Genomic DNA, 13,122 nt, shown 5'->3' on the forward strand with positions numbered 1-13,122 from the left:
TCAGGAGCCAGATGCCAGGGTAAAAACCTGCCAGCTCAGAGGGGCAGAGAAAGCACCCAGCTGACCTTCATACTCAGGCCACATCCCAGAATAAAAAAGCTGAAAGCCCAGGGGGGAAAAAAAGCCAAAAAGTTCTCTTAAAGCTATTTGCTCTGCCTCTTGACCTAGGGTTAACTTTTTTGTTGTTGTTGTTCTTTTTTTCAAGACAGGGTTTCTCTGTGTAGCCCTGGATGTCCTGGACTCATTTTGTAGACCAGGCTGGCCTCAGAACTCACAGACATCTGCCTGCCTCTGCCCCCCAAGAGTGCTGGGAGCTAGACTGCCCAGCTAGACCTAGGGCTAATTTTATTTAGCTCTTGTTTATAGAAAGATCTTGGATTAAAGGTGTGTGCTAGGGCTGAGCCACTCCACAACTAGAAATAGGTTTTTACAGTTCATAGTCTGGGGGGTAGGGGTGGGGGATGGGGGTGTTTACAATGGGATCAAATATCCTGCAACAATATAGTTGGTCCATATCAGAAGTCCCTCAAAGGGTGGAGCCTTCCGTTTCTCAGCCGCCTTCAGGAAGCTGGGTGTGTGAAGTCGGATGGGGACATGGTCCTGCCTTCCCACTTGACTGCTATAGCAACATCAAACCCTTCAGGGTCCAGGCAGAAGGCTTTGTCTGTTCACCTCTAACTTCTCTGGTAAAGATTTCAAAGTGGCCCTTTCACCAGGCACGTGTGTGTGTGTGTGTGTGTGTGGAGAAATATCTAGATCTGCACAAAGTAGCACTTGTGTCTCAGCACACAAGGTGCCAAAGATGAAGGCTGTTGGGTACCTGGTGCCTTGCTTCTCTGGGCCTCAACCCCGGGGCTGTGGAATAGATACTGGCTGAATCAGTGAGACTCACTCACAGATGTCAGACCTCCATGCTGCCTTCATCTCTACATGGACAAAGGTCACAGAGGGCAGGCATTAGTTGATAAAAATGTTGAAAAGCAGCAGGGGATGCAGTGCAGTGGGACAGTCCTTCTTAGCTCACACAAGGCCCAGGATAGACTCTAGAACGAGCCCACGCTCTGACACCCCTTGAAAACAGATGCCCTACGTGAGCCAGCTTCTCAAGCATCTCAAAAACAGATCTCCCTTTCCTACAAACAACCAAACCACGCTGAGTTTTTGTCAAAGTGGCATTTAGATTTTTTTAATTTCAGCCGGGCAGTAGTGGCGCATGTCTTTAATCCCAGCACTCAAGAGGCAGAGGCAGAGCAGATCTCTGAGTTGAGGCCAGCCTGGTCGACAGAGCTACGTAGTGGAAGCCTGTCTTGAAAATACAGAGTTTTGATTTCTGCTGACATGGAACTTAGTCGAGTCACGCATCTCTTGGAGATACCTCAAGCCTTCCTATGAACTGTTCCTTCCAGAAAGGAAAGAAAACATGTCAATTTCCAATACAACATTTAGGCTAAGACCTCACAGCACCTGATCAGGAGGCCTGTGGATCAGAAGGGCGGGGGTTGTATACAAATCTGTGCTTTTCACCCCCTCATTAGTTGAGCCATTGGGGTATGTTGCTTAGAATCATGGGAGACTCTGCCTCTTGGCAGAGAATATAGATAAAACACATCTAGGTTGGTTCAACGTGATGATTCTGTGACTTTTTTTGCGGGGTGGAGCAGGAAAAGCTCTGAAAGAGAATGAATCCAAGACTGCTGGAGAAGCGTGGGCTCGAGGTGAGCTGTATGCAAACATCTGTGAAACTCAAACAGGTAAAGGGCTTTGCTGGCTGGTTTGACTAGTTTGGTTGGTTGGTTTGGGGCTCACTGTATACATGTATACATGTACACATGTGTGTATATGGTGTGCTGCTGGGACTTGAACCCAAGGTATCACACATGCTAAACAAGTACTCTATATGGCTCTGGTTATTTAAATAATAATAATAATAATAATAATAATAATAATAATAATAATAATAATAATAATAATAAGTAGTAGTAGTAGTAGTAGTATTCTCCAGAGACATGGGTTTTTTTTTAAAGATTTACTTATTTATTATTATGCATATAGTGCTCTGCCTACATGCACACCTGCAGGCCAGAAGAGGGCATCAGATCACATTCTAGATGGTTGTGAGCCACCATATAGGTGTTGGGACTTGAACTCAGGACCTCTGGAAGAGCAGTTGGTGCTCTTAACCACTGAGCCATCTCTCTAGCACCCCCACCCCCACCCTTTTTTTTTAAAGGAAGCAAAGTAATAGAGAATCTATAAGCATCTGTCCCAGGCTGGCTTTGAACTCACTGTGTAGCCCAGGATGACCTCAAACTGATCACAAGCCTCCTGCTTTATCCTCCCACGTCCTAGGATTATGACGGTGACTTGGTTTGTGTGTCATACTGCATAGAGGCCATGGCGATCCCCTCTGTATTTTTCTACATTAGTCTGCATGCGGAAGCAAGCTCATCTCACTGCTTGCTTATTTCTTTTCTGCAAAGCTTGAGATCAAACCCAGGGCTCCACACATGCCAGCCGAGTATGTGTGCTAGGGTACATGAGAGCACACAAAACTGCTCCTTGGCACTTTTCTTCTTCTTCTTCTTTTTTTTTTCTTTTCTCTTTTTCCTTGTTTGTTTGTTTTTTGAGACAGGGTTTCTCTGTGGAGTCTTAGCTGTCCTGGACTCGCTTTGTAGACCAGGCTGGCCTCGAACTCATAGAGATCTGCCTGCCTCTGCCTCCCAAGTGCTGGGATTAAAGGTGTGCGCCACCGTGCTCAGCTGGCACTTTTCAAGATTGCAGTCTTTAATGACTAGCTAGAGTCAAGCTCTACAACATCTAATCACTTATCAAAGCAGACGTTGCATGTCGGATACTTCATGGGGCAAGGGCCTAGCTAACGAAGGGATTCAATCTAGTCTGCTCATCAGAGCCCTGGCCACATTCTGAGCACTGTGCAAGCCCGGATGTACCAGCTTCCAGTTTCTGCCATTCCCATCTTGCCAAGAAGGAGCCTGGGTCAGACTTGGAGTGACAGCAACACGTTTCCACAACACCAAAGGGAGAGTGCTCACTCCCAGCCCCAGGCCACCACCCTCACATGGTCAGAGGATCCAAGAACTAGCCCAGTAACACTTGTGCGTTGCCCAGGGGCAGAGCAAGCTCAGGAGCTGCACTATATCACTCCAGTCTTCAAGAAGGTGGCACCCAGGGAACAAGGTGAGTCATGCTGGGCACAAGAGATGCTGTTGGAATTTGAGAAGAGTCCCTGCCGCATCACCTTGGGCAGGGGCTTCGTAGCTAAGGATGGGGTGTGGGGATCCGGGTCCCCAGTAAGTCAATAGTAACCAATCATAGCTCCCGCAAATCTGACAGATGGAGAGGTGGAGAGAGGGAAAGACAGGGTAGGGACCATCCTCTAAATACTTCCAAGACAGGCTGGAGAAGTGGTTTAGCATTTATGAGCGTGTACCGTGCTTCCAGAGGACCCTTAGCTCACTTCCCAGCACTCATGTCAGGCGGCTCACAACCCCCTGTAACTTCAGGACCAGGGGCATCCAGTGCATCTGGCCTCCATGGGCACCTTTAATCACATACCTTTAATCCCAGCACTCTGGAAGGCAGAGGCAGGCCTTTAATCCCAGCACTTGGAAGGTCTAGGCAGGCGGATCTCTGTGAGTTGGAGGCCAGCTTAGTCTACAGAGTGAGTCTAGGATAGTCAGGACTACACAGAGAAACCCTGTCTCGCAGAAACCAAAAAACCAAAACCAAAATTAAAAAAAAAAACCCTCCCCAAACCAGGATGCAGGGTCACTACTAAAACAGTTTCAAGAAGAATCAGTGCTGGGGAAGTTGGTTCTGGGCTAAGAGCGCTCGCCTGTCTCACTTTCACGAGGACCTGAGTTTGGATCACTGGCCCTTGTGCAAAAAGCCGGGCAAGGCCGTGCTTGGGCCCATCACTCCAATGGCGAGATGAGAAGATTTCTGCGGCTTACTGGTATCCAACCTAGGTTCAGGTTTAGTGAAGTGCTCATCTCAAGGGAATAAGGCAGGAAGAGTTAGGTCAGGACATGTGAAGGCCTCCTATGGCCTTCATGACCTCCCACATATATACTATACACATATACATATTACACACATGCATACTGCACACACACATATACATAATACACACACACACACACATATACTATATACACAGAGAGATAGAGACAGAGAGAATAATTGCTTAACCCAGGCCAGGAAAAGACCAGTTAATACTTGCTTCTTTCAGGCTGCCCTCCTACAAATGGGGCTTTTAATTTTTAAAATATCTATTATCTTTATTTATTGTGGATGTATATGGACTAACATTTGCTCTGGTCTGTGCACGGAAGTCAGAGGACAACTTGGGGGAATCAGCTTTCTCCTTTCTCCATGTGGGACCCTGGAATGGAACTGAGGTCGTCAAGCTTGGTGGCAAGCCCCGACGGCTGAGCCAGCACACCTGAGGAGGGTCTGAACTCATAGCTGAGTTTTCTCTTTCAGTTCCAGAAGGCTGTGTGGATAGAAAAGTGGATTACATCTACTCTGAACTCACCTACTGAAGAAACTGACTGCATCCCAGAAAGCTGATGTGTGTGGTGAAACATAAGATGACCTGGCACTTCGAAGTTTCACCTTAGGCCAAGGCAGGAGAATCCCGAGTTTGAGGCCATCTGGGACTACTCAGCAAGTCCCTAACCAAAAATAGTTAACCTGGATGCCTAAAGTGAATTTGTATTTTTCACATCTGCTGAACACACTCCTTTGGCTATTTTTTTTTTTTTTTAAGATTTATTTATTTATTATGTATACAGTGCTCTGCCTGCATGTACACCTGCAGGCCAGAAGAGGGCAGTAGATTGGATTGTCGATGGTTGTGAGCCATCATGTGGTTGCTGGGGATTGAACTCAGGACCTCTGGCTTGATAATAGATATAAAATTCTTTGTTTTTATGGGTTCCACCATTCTTCCTTTCCAACACAATTTTAAAAGGAATCACCTTGGGCTGAGGAGGCGGCTCAGCTTTTAAGAGCACATGCTGATCTTCTGAAGGATGAGGGGGAACTTGAGTCCCAGCGTCCATATCCCACAACTCACAGGTACAAATAAGTCTGTTTCCACCCATCGCCCTCTGTTGGAGTATTAGTGGGTGTGTTGTATTTGCTAATTCCGTGCCACCTCCCCACCCCCAGATTCTTACTGTTTACATACCCTAAGTATTGCTGTTTAACCTTGCCTAAGAAACTATTCTTGGTTGGCTGATTAAAAGGTCTAAACCTGGGCAGGGCACAATGGGGTAGTTGTGGCCAAAGTTCGAAGGCTTTAAGTGAGAGAGAGAAGGATCTTGGGAAAGAGAAGCACACAGGTAGCAGAGGAAGAGCAGATAGAGGACTGCCATGGGACATAAAGAAGCCATGTGGACCAAGAGGAGGAACTCTTGAAGTTCCACATGAAAGAAATGGCTCAGATGAAGAACCTTAGCAAGTATTTTGAGATTATGGATGGGAGGAGACCAAATAGAAATTATTAGAAGCAGGTGGCATGGGATGGAGGCTGAGATATAATGGAAGGTAGCTTAGGAGGTCATATCTGCCCTGCCCCAGGTGATAAGGCTATTCTAAAATATATCATGAGTCTGTGTCTTTATTGATTATGAAAGCAGGTTAAATAATGCTGCCCTACTAATTATAAGCCTAATAATAAACATTTACCAGGTCATACCATTACATTATTCTGACAACTGCAGGCACTGCACTCATGTGCACAGACACACACCTAAACACATAATTAAAAATTAATGTCCATGGACATAACACCCTGAACATGCCCAATCTCATCTAGAAATAAATAATAAAATAAAAAATTAATCTTAGGTAACAGTTGTTGGAGGAGGGTCTTGTGCACTGTGTTTTCAGATGCTGACTTCAGTGCCCTGAGATCTGGTTACAGCCCTGCCACGGGCATTGTTACGTATGTTACACCATCTCCTGTATCCATATGATGTGAGGAATGCTCCCCAATTATCCCTGATTGGTTAATAAAGTTGCTGACAGACTGGGCTGGGCAGAAGAGAGGTAGCTGAGGTTCTCAGGTTTGGAGTCTCAAGAAGACAATGAGGAAGGAGGAGGAGGAAGATGGAGACCAAGAGGAGACAGGAGGTTGCCATGGGGTAACCAGGAGCACGTGGCCAAGAGCAGCTTGCTCCGAGGATTGTCTGGTTGAGTAGAAACAGCCCAGGTATTTGGGATTTGGATGGGAAACAGACAAGATAGCTTAGAGGGTTGATATCTGCCCAGCTCTAGTGCTTTAAGGCTTATTATAAATCTAACAACTAGCTGGGTGTGGTCATGCACGCCTTTAATCCCAGCACTCAGGAGGCAGAGGCAGGCAGATCGCTGTGAGTTCGAGGACAGCCTGGTCTACAAAGCAAGTCCGGGATAGGCAGGGCTACACAGGGAGACCCTGTCTCAAAAAACCAAAACAACAACAAACAACAACAACAACAAAAAACCCCCAAAACAATAAATTTAACAAGTTTCTGTGTCTTTAATTTGGAAAATAGCTGGTTTATGAATAATTGCTGCTGTAATAATTTCCTGTATTAATTAAATGAATGATTAATAATTAATTCATTTTACAAACAGTGCTTTTTATGAGCAGATTGTGAAGGCATTATAATGATCATTTTTCTTTTATTTTTTTTTAAAAATAGTTTATTTTATTTGCATTGGTGTTTTGCCCACACGTATGTCTATGAGAGGGTGTCAGATCCTCTGTAAAGTTGTGAGCTGCCATGTGGGTACCAGGAATTGAATTCAGGACCTCTGGAACAGCAGCTATGCCCTTAACTGCTGAGCCACCTCTCTAACCCCTAATGATAATTTTTCAAGTTCCCTTGCCCTCATGTCCATCAAGGTATCAAATACAAAACCCACAAAGCACAATTGGAGATATGGCAGTGGATATTTTGTTTTGTTTTGTTTTGTTTGAGACAGGGTGTCTCTGTGTAATAGAGCAATGGAAAATTTTGGGGTTTTTATTTGGTTTTCATTTTTCTTTTTTTTTTAATTTAATTTTTATTTTAGGGTGAGGGTGTCAGAGCCATTGGAGCTGAAATTACAGACAGTTGTGAGCTGCCATGTGGTGGCTGGGAATTGAACCTGGGTCCTTTGGAAGAGCAGATAGTGCTCTTAACCACTGAGCCATCTCTCCAGCCCCTTGTTTTTCTTTTTATTATTTATTTATTTATTTATTTATTTACTATGTACACAGTACTCTGTCTGCATGTACACCTGCAGGCCAGAAGAGGGCATCAAATCACATTATAGATAGCTGTGAGCCACCATGTGGTTGCTGGGAATTGAACTCAGGACTTCTGCAAGACCAGTCAGTGCTCTTAACCACTGAGCCATCTCTCCAGCCCTGTTTGTTTGTTTTTCAAAACAAGATTTCTCTGTGTACTCTTGGCTGTCCTGGACTGGAGACCAGGCTGGCCTCGAACTCACAGCAATCCTCCTGGAGTGGTGGACATTTTTAATTCCAATACTCCTGTTGAAATTACTCACTGTGAGTTCCAAGACAGCCAGAGCTACATAATGAGACTCTTGTCTCAAAAACCACAGCAAACAAACAAAACCACAGAGCATAATTCATGTCTAAATAAAGGCGACCTTGAAAATGGGTCTGCGGGCCTGGGGAGATGGCTCATCAAGAACAACTGCTGGGCTGAAGAGATACGGCTCAGAGGTTAAGAGCACGGGCTGCTCTTCTAGAGGTCCTGAGTTCAATTCTCAGCAACGCCATGGTAATGTAGTTGTACATGCAGACACAACATTATATACATAAGAAATAAATAAATAAACCTTTATAAAAGAAAAGAAGAAGAAGAAGAAGAAGAAGAAGAAGAAGAAGAAGAAGAAGAAGAAGAAGAAGCCGCCAGGCAGTGGTGGTGCACTCCTTTAATCCCAGCATTCAGGAGGCTCACAGGTGAATCTCTGTGAGTTTGAGGCCGACCTGGTCTATAAAGTGAGTCCAGGACAGCCAAGGCTACACAGAGAAACCCTGTCTTGAAAAACCAAAAACCAAAAACAAAAACAAAAAAAACACCCCCCCCCAAAAAAAAGAAGGTCTTACTCCACAAGGATAAGGGCCGAGTCAGATCTGCAGCACCCATGTAAAAAGCCAGATGTGGCTACACACACCTGTAACTCCTGCAGTATGGGAGAGCAGGCCTGGGGGTGTAGCGGGTGGAGGAAGAGACGATGAGGCTGCAGAAAGATGCTCTTGGTGTTGAAGATATGTTCAGTGGTTAAAAGCCCACACTACCTTGGCAGAAGACCGTGTGTGGCTCCTATACCCAAGGAAGGCAGCTCATGACTGCCGGTTGTTAAATAACTTCTACTAACCTGGTGTAATTGCCACCTGGGAGGCTTACTCCTCCATCTCGTAACCTCGGCCTGCCTAGTCCTGGAAGCGTCTAGCCTCCGTATAATCTAATCCAGGCCTCTGAGACTTACTGCTGAGTAAGCTCACCCATTCTAGCTCTTTCTGAACTCTGGCTGGCTGGTTTAGCTTAGCTCTCTGGATCAAAACTCCTCTCCAAGCTGATTTATTCAGATTGATTTCTCTGAGCTTCTGACTGCATGGCTCTGCTTGACCACATACTAACTTGGCAATGTGTTTTCATCTTCTGGCTCCTCCTCATTCTCTGGCTCGTTCAGACTTCACCTGCCTGCAACTGTCCCTGTAAAACTGCCCCCTTCCTCTCCCTCTCTGCTCTGCTCCCTTTTAAGTTACCTCTCCTTCCTCTCTGTTCTGTCCACTCTTTCCCTGATTTACCACTTCACTTACAGGTGTGTGTAGCCACATCTGGCTTTTTACATGGGTGCTGCAGATCTGACTCGGCCCTTATCCTTGTGGAGTAAGACCTTCACTCAACTAGACATCACTTTTAAACACGGCTGCTTCCTTCTACCAACCAACTTCACTTACATCGTTTGGGATTAAAGGTGTTGTGTTTAGGGCGTGTCTGTATTCCAGCCAGAATAGCCATGTTGCTGGATTAAAATCCCTCAATTCCAGGGGACCTGACGCTCTGGACTCTTCAGGAGCCCACACTCACATGTGCATAAACCGTCACACAGAAGCCGGGTCTGAGCTGTGTGTGATGGCGCACACCTTTAATCCCAGCACTCGGGAGGCAGAGACAGGCAGATCGCTGTGAGTTCCAGGCCAGCTGGTCTACAAAGCGAGTCCAGGTCAGCCCAGGCTACACAGAGAAACACTGTCTAAAAAAACAAAAACAAAAAAGAAAAAGAAAGAAAGAAATGAAAGAAACACACAAAGACCTAATTAAAAAGAAAACAAATCTGTTTGAAGCTAGCCTGGTCTACAAAGTGAGTCCAGGACAGCCAAGAGCTACACAGGGAAACCCTGTCTCAAAAAACCAAAAACCAAAACCAACCAACCAAACAGAAAAAAGAAAACGAATCTTTTAAAAAAAGTTAGTACTGATTTTCAGTGTAATACAAACACACCAAAGTATCTGCCTCATGCACATTCTTGCAGCGTGCTACAAGTACAAAGAGGAGGATGCTGGCCCCTAGCAAGGTAGGAAGTCAGCTGTGCCTATCCAGAGGGATCAAAAGACTTAAGGATGCCCACATCTCAAACGCGCACATGCCAAGGGGCATTCTTCCCGGCCGGGTGTGCCTTTCTGTCCTATAATGTCTGCACCATGCTTTGATGAAGTCCTAGGCTTGGTTCTCAGCACAGCTCCCCTCCGAAGTGGGGATATCTGCCAACCGAGCCGAGGAAGTCTCTGGCTTGCCCATAATCAAGAGCCTCTCATTTTCTCCTTGCAAAGCTTCTAATGCAGGTAACAGAGGCCAAGCAAGTCTACAATCTTAAATAATTACCCCTGCTTCAAGTCCTTCAAGTGATGAAACCATTGAGTAACCCAGTGCTTTACTTTCCCCACACAGAGAGCCTTAGGGCCTGGGCAGCCCACAGGTGGCCAGTGTCCTCACTGCGGATTGGTCACTGGCTGAGTCCTTGTTGCTCTCTCTCCGTGGAGCAATCCCATTCCCCAAGGAAGCATTCTAGAGCCCTCTGCCCTCCTGTGTTACCCTGGATTAGATCTGAAAGCATGGCCGGAGATACTGGCTTCTCTTATGACGCACACTGGAACTGGCCCCAGGGAGCAAGCATGAGGAAAAGCCATACAAAGGTGAACCACAGAGCTGTCCCCGCACTGTGGTGACCGGGGCTCCATACTACTGGAATTTTCTGAAGCACAAAAGAGCCTGTCTCAGCTTGGTGTGGAGATATACACACCTGTCATCCCAGGACATGGGAGGCGGAGGCAGATGGGTCAGGAGCCCAAGGTTCTCCTCAGCTGCAAAGTGAGTCTGAGGACAGCCTGGGTGACAGGAGACCCAGTGTAAAATCTCAAAAGGGCTGGAGTGTCCCCAGCTGTGAGGCTGATCTGATCTGGCTGCCTATGCGGACGTCACCTTCCTTCTTCAGCATCTCAAGTTAGCCCCTCCAAAAGCTGCACTTAGTCAAACAGGACCTTCCCTGATGGAGAGCATCAAAGACACACAAGTAGCTAGGCTCCTGCTGGGAGCCCAGACACAGGCTCTCAAGGAGTTTCCGTTGCTTGGTCATGGTGGCGTATGACTTTACTCCTAGCACTCATGAGCTGTAGGGCAGCCTGGCCTACAGGCCAAGTTCCAGGCCAGCCTAGTCTACACAGTGAGACCCTGACTCAGAAAGGAAAGGCTCTGTCCCCATGGATTTGAGGAGCACCCTCCTCCTAGCACACAGGCACATTCACCATGTTTCATCTCAGTCTGAGAGAGCGGCTCAGGCTTCCTTGTCTTAGGCACATTCAAAGATGATAGGCCAATTATGTCTTAGTGCCCCCTACTTTGATTGACCCTAATGTGATCCATGATTAAGACTCAGAATGAAGAAACAAAACAGGCCCAGCGTACGTCTGTGGCAGGAATGTTCCAGAGCATGCCTGGCTCTTGTTGCGTTCTGACAACCAGCGAGTAATTTTAATTGCTCCCACGTCTGGTGATTTCTTCAATCACTTTGTTGAAGTGGTGTCTGCCAGGTTTCCCTAATATAATTATTATTTTTTTCAAGACAGCATTTCTCTGTGTGGCCTTGGCTGTCCTGGACTCTCTTTGTAGACCAGGCTGGCCCCGAACTCACAGAGAGTCACCTGCCTCTACCTCCCCAGTGCTGGGATCACAGGCATGCACCACAGTACCTGACTGTATAATTAATATTTTGTGACTGGGAACTCTAATCGAAACCTAACCCACCGTCCATCTTTATTTAGATTTTGGGGACTGAACTCAATAGGGCATTGGGCTTGTGAGGCAAGCGCTGAGCCAGCTCTCTGCTCCTGAAATTTCATAACTGTATTATTTATCAGTTTGGAATATGGCATCATTTTCATCTTTTGTCATTCCTATCAACATAAGACCATGGATCCCCACTTCACCGAGGTTATAATACATTACCAGTGTGATTTATAGTGTTTCAGCCGCCCTTGATTGACAAGCTGGGTCTCCTCCAAGCTTGAGTCTCTTCTTGTGACATGTAGCTACTGTTCTTTGGATGTGTCCTTACCTGGCATAACAGTGTGTCCCCAGATTCATCTTGTACTTGTCACTGAGCCATTTTCCAGGGAGCCTTGCATTTAGAAATCAGGTCTGGGTTTAGCTGTGTACCTTGCTATAATGGCTTTGCTTCCAGACACTTCCAAAGTCCAGATCTTGAGAACAGATTTCGTGCATACACTTGTGCTTGTGTCCCTATTTATCCTACATTGATTTGTAGGTTCCCAGCACTGACATCAGGTGGTGGCCAGCTCAGGGGGGCCAACTTCTTCTCCTAGAGTCTGAGGCCTCCTGTAACTGCTGCATACACATTCACTTGGGTTCAGACACACACACAAACAGATGAAAATAAATATATATAAAATAAAGATATTAATAATAATTTAAGAAACAGGCTGGGTGAGGTAGTGCACACCTTTAATACCAGCACTCAGGAGGCAGAGGCAGGAGGATCACTGTGAGTTCGAGGCCAGCCAGATCTACAAAGTGAGTCAGGACAGCGAGAGCTACACACAGAGAAACCCTGTCTCAAAAAAACAGAACAAAACAAAACAAAAACAAACAATTCTCTTGATGTGAGGACCTGTGCTCACAGTGTGTGCCAACACCAATAATGACTAGCTTATCCAGGCTGGGCACAGAAGCAATCACATCGACATGGCCAATGTTAACACTCTGACCAGGCCTCACCGGAGAAGACGGTGCTTGTTCTGCTGTCTCTTGATCATTGTGCTTTGGATATTGCCAGCAAATAGGGATCATCTAAACTGAGTCCAGATAAACACGGAAGGGAAACAGAAAAAAAAAAAAAAAAAAAAAAAAAAGAAAGAAAGCCAGTCATGAGCCCCATTGTAGTAGAACACTGCTATAAATCCAGGAGCCTTCTGTGGCCTCTTCACGACCACAGCCCCAACTCAGCTCCTCAGATGAGAATGCATTTCCTTTTTCTTTATTTTTGAGACTATGTAGCCCTGGCTGGCCTTGAACTCACAGAGACCAACTGTTTCTGCCTCCCAAGTGCTGAATTAAAGGTGCATGTCACCTCAGCCCAACCCCGCACCCCCCCACAGGGTTCTCTGTGTAGCCCTGGCTGTCCTCGAACTCACAGAGATCCCACTTGCCTCTGTCTCCCGGTCTGGGATTAGAGGTGTGTGCCACCACGCCTGGCTCCCTTTGCTTCTTTAACGGGTTGACCACTTATGCATTCCTAAAACCATCTTTAGTGTTTGTGTTTTTGTTTAATGTCCGTCTGTGTGAGTTGACCGCACATGTAGGGGAATGACCTCGGAGGCCAGAAAGATCTCTTGGTGTTGGAGTTACAGGCAGCCAGTCATGAGTAGTCCAGTGTGGCTGTCAGAAACCATACTCTGGTCCTCTGAAAAAAACGGCAAGTTCTCAATGACCAAGCCAGCTCTCTAGTTCCTTTATTTTGGCCTGGTTTTGGACTTAGTTATATGTGGAATCACAGAGCATTTTTTCTTT

General features: G+C 46.2%; 1 protein-coding gene and 1 long non-coding RNA gene across 14 annotated transcripts in view; one reads left to right on the forward strand and one right to left on the reverse strand.

Annotated features, from left to right (window-relative positions):
* MILR1 (mast cell immunoglobulin like receptor 1) overlaps positions 1–5,629 on the forward strand; it is a 14,312-nt gene extending 8,683 nt beyond the window's left edge. For 2 of the 13 annotated variants that reach the window (XM_084748565.1, XM_084748572.1), the window contains 2 exons: positions 1,662–1,751; positions 4,507–5,629. In XM_084748565.1, coding sequence (XP_084604691.1) covers positions 1,662–1,751; positions 4,507–4,565 — 149 coding nt within the window. In that variant the 3' untranslated portion in view covers positions 4,566–5,629. The other 11 variants (XR_014772902.1, XM_084748567.1, XM_084748568.1 and 8 more) reach the window with 11 other exon arrangements.
* LOC311578623 lies at positions 3,541–11,812 on the reverse strand. Its single transcript, XR_014772913.1, has 2 exons — positions 11,651–11,812; positions 3,541–4,013 (listed from the first exon to the last, which is right to left on the reverse strand). It is a non-coding gene; the product is annotated as an uncharacterized lncRNA (long non-coding RNA).
* Positions 11,813–13,122: the final 1,310 nt, after the last annotated feature.

This window comes from Acomys minous, assembly GCF_964271855.1.
Source record: "Acomys minous genome assembly, chromosome: 12".
NCBI classification, from domain to species: domain Eukaryota; kingdom Metazoa; phylum Chordata; class Mammalia; order Rodentia; family Muridae; genus Acomys; species Acomys minous.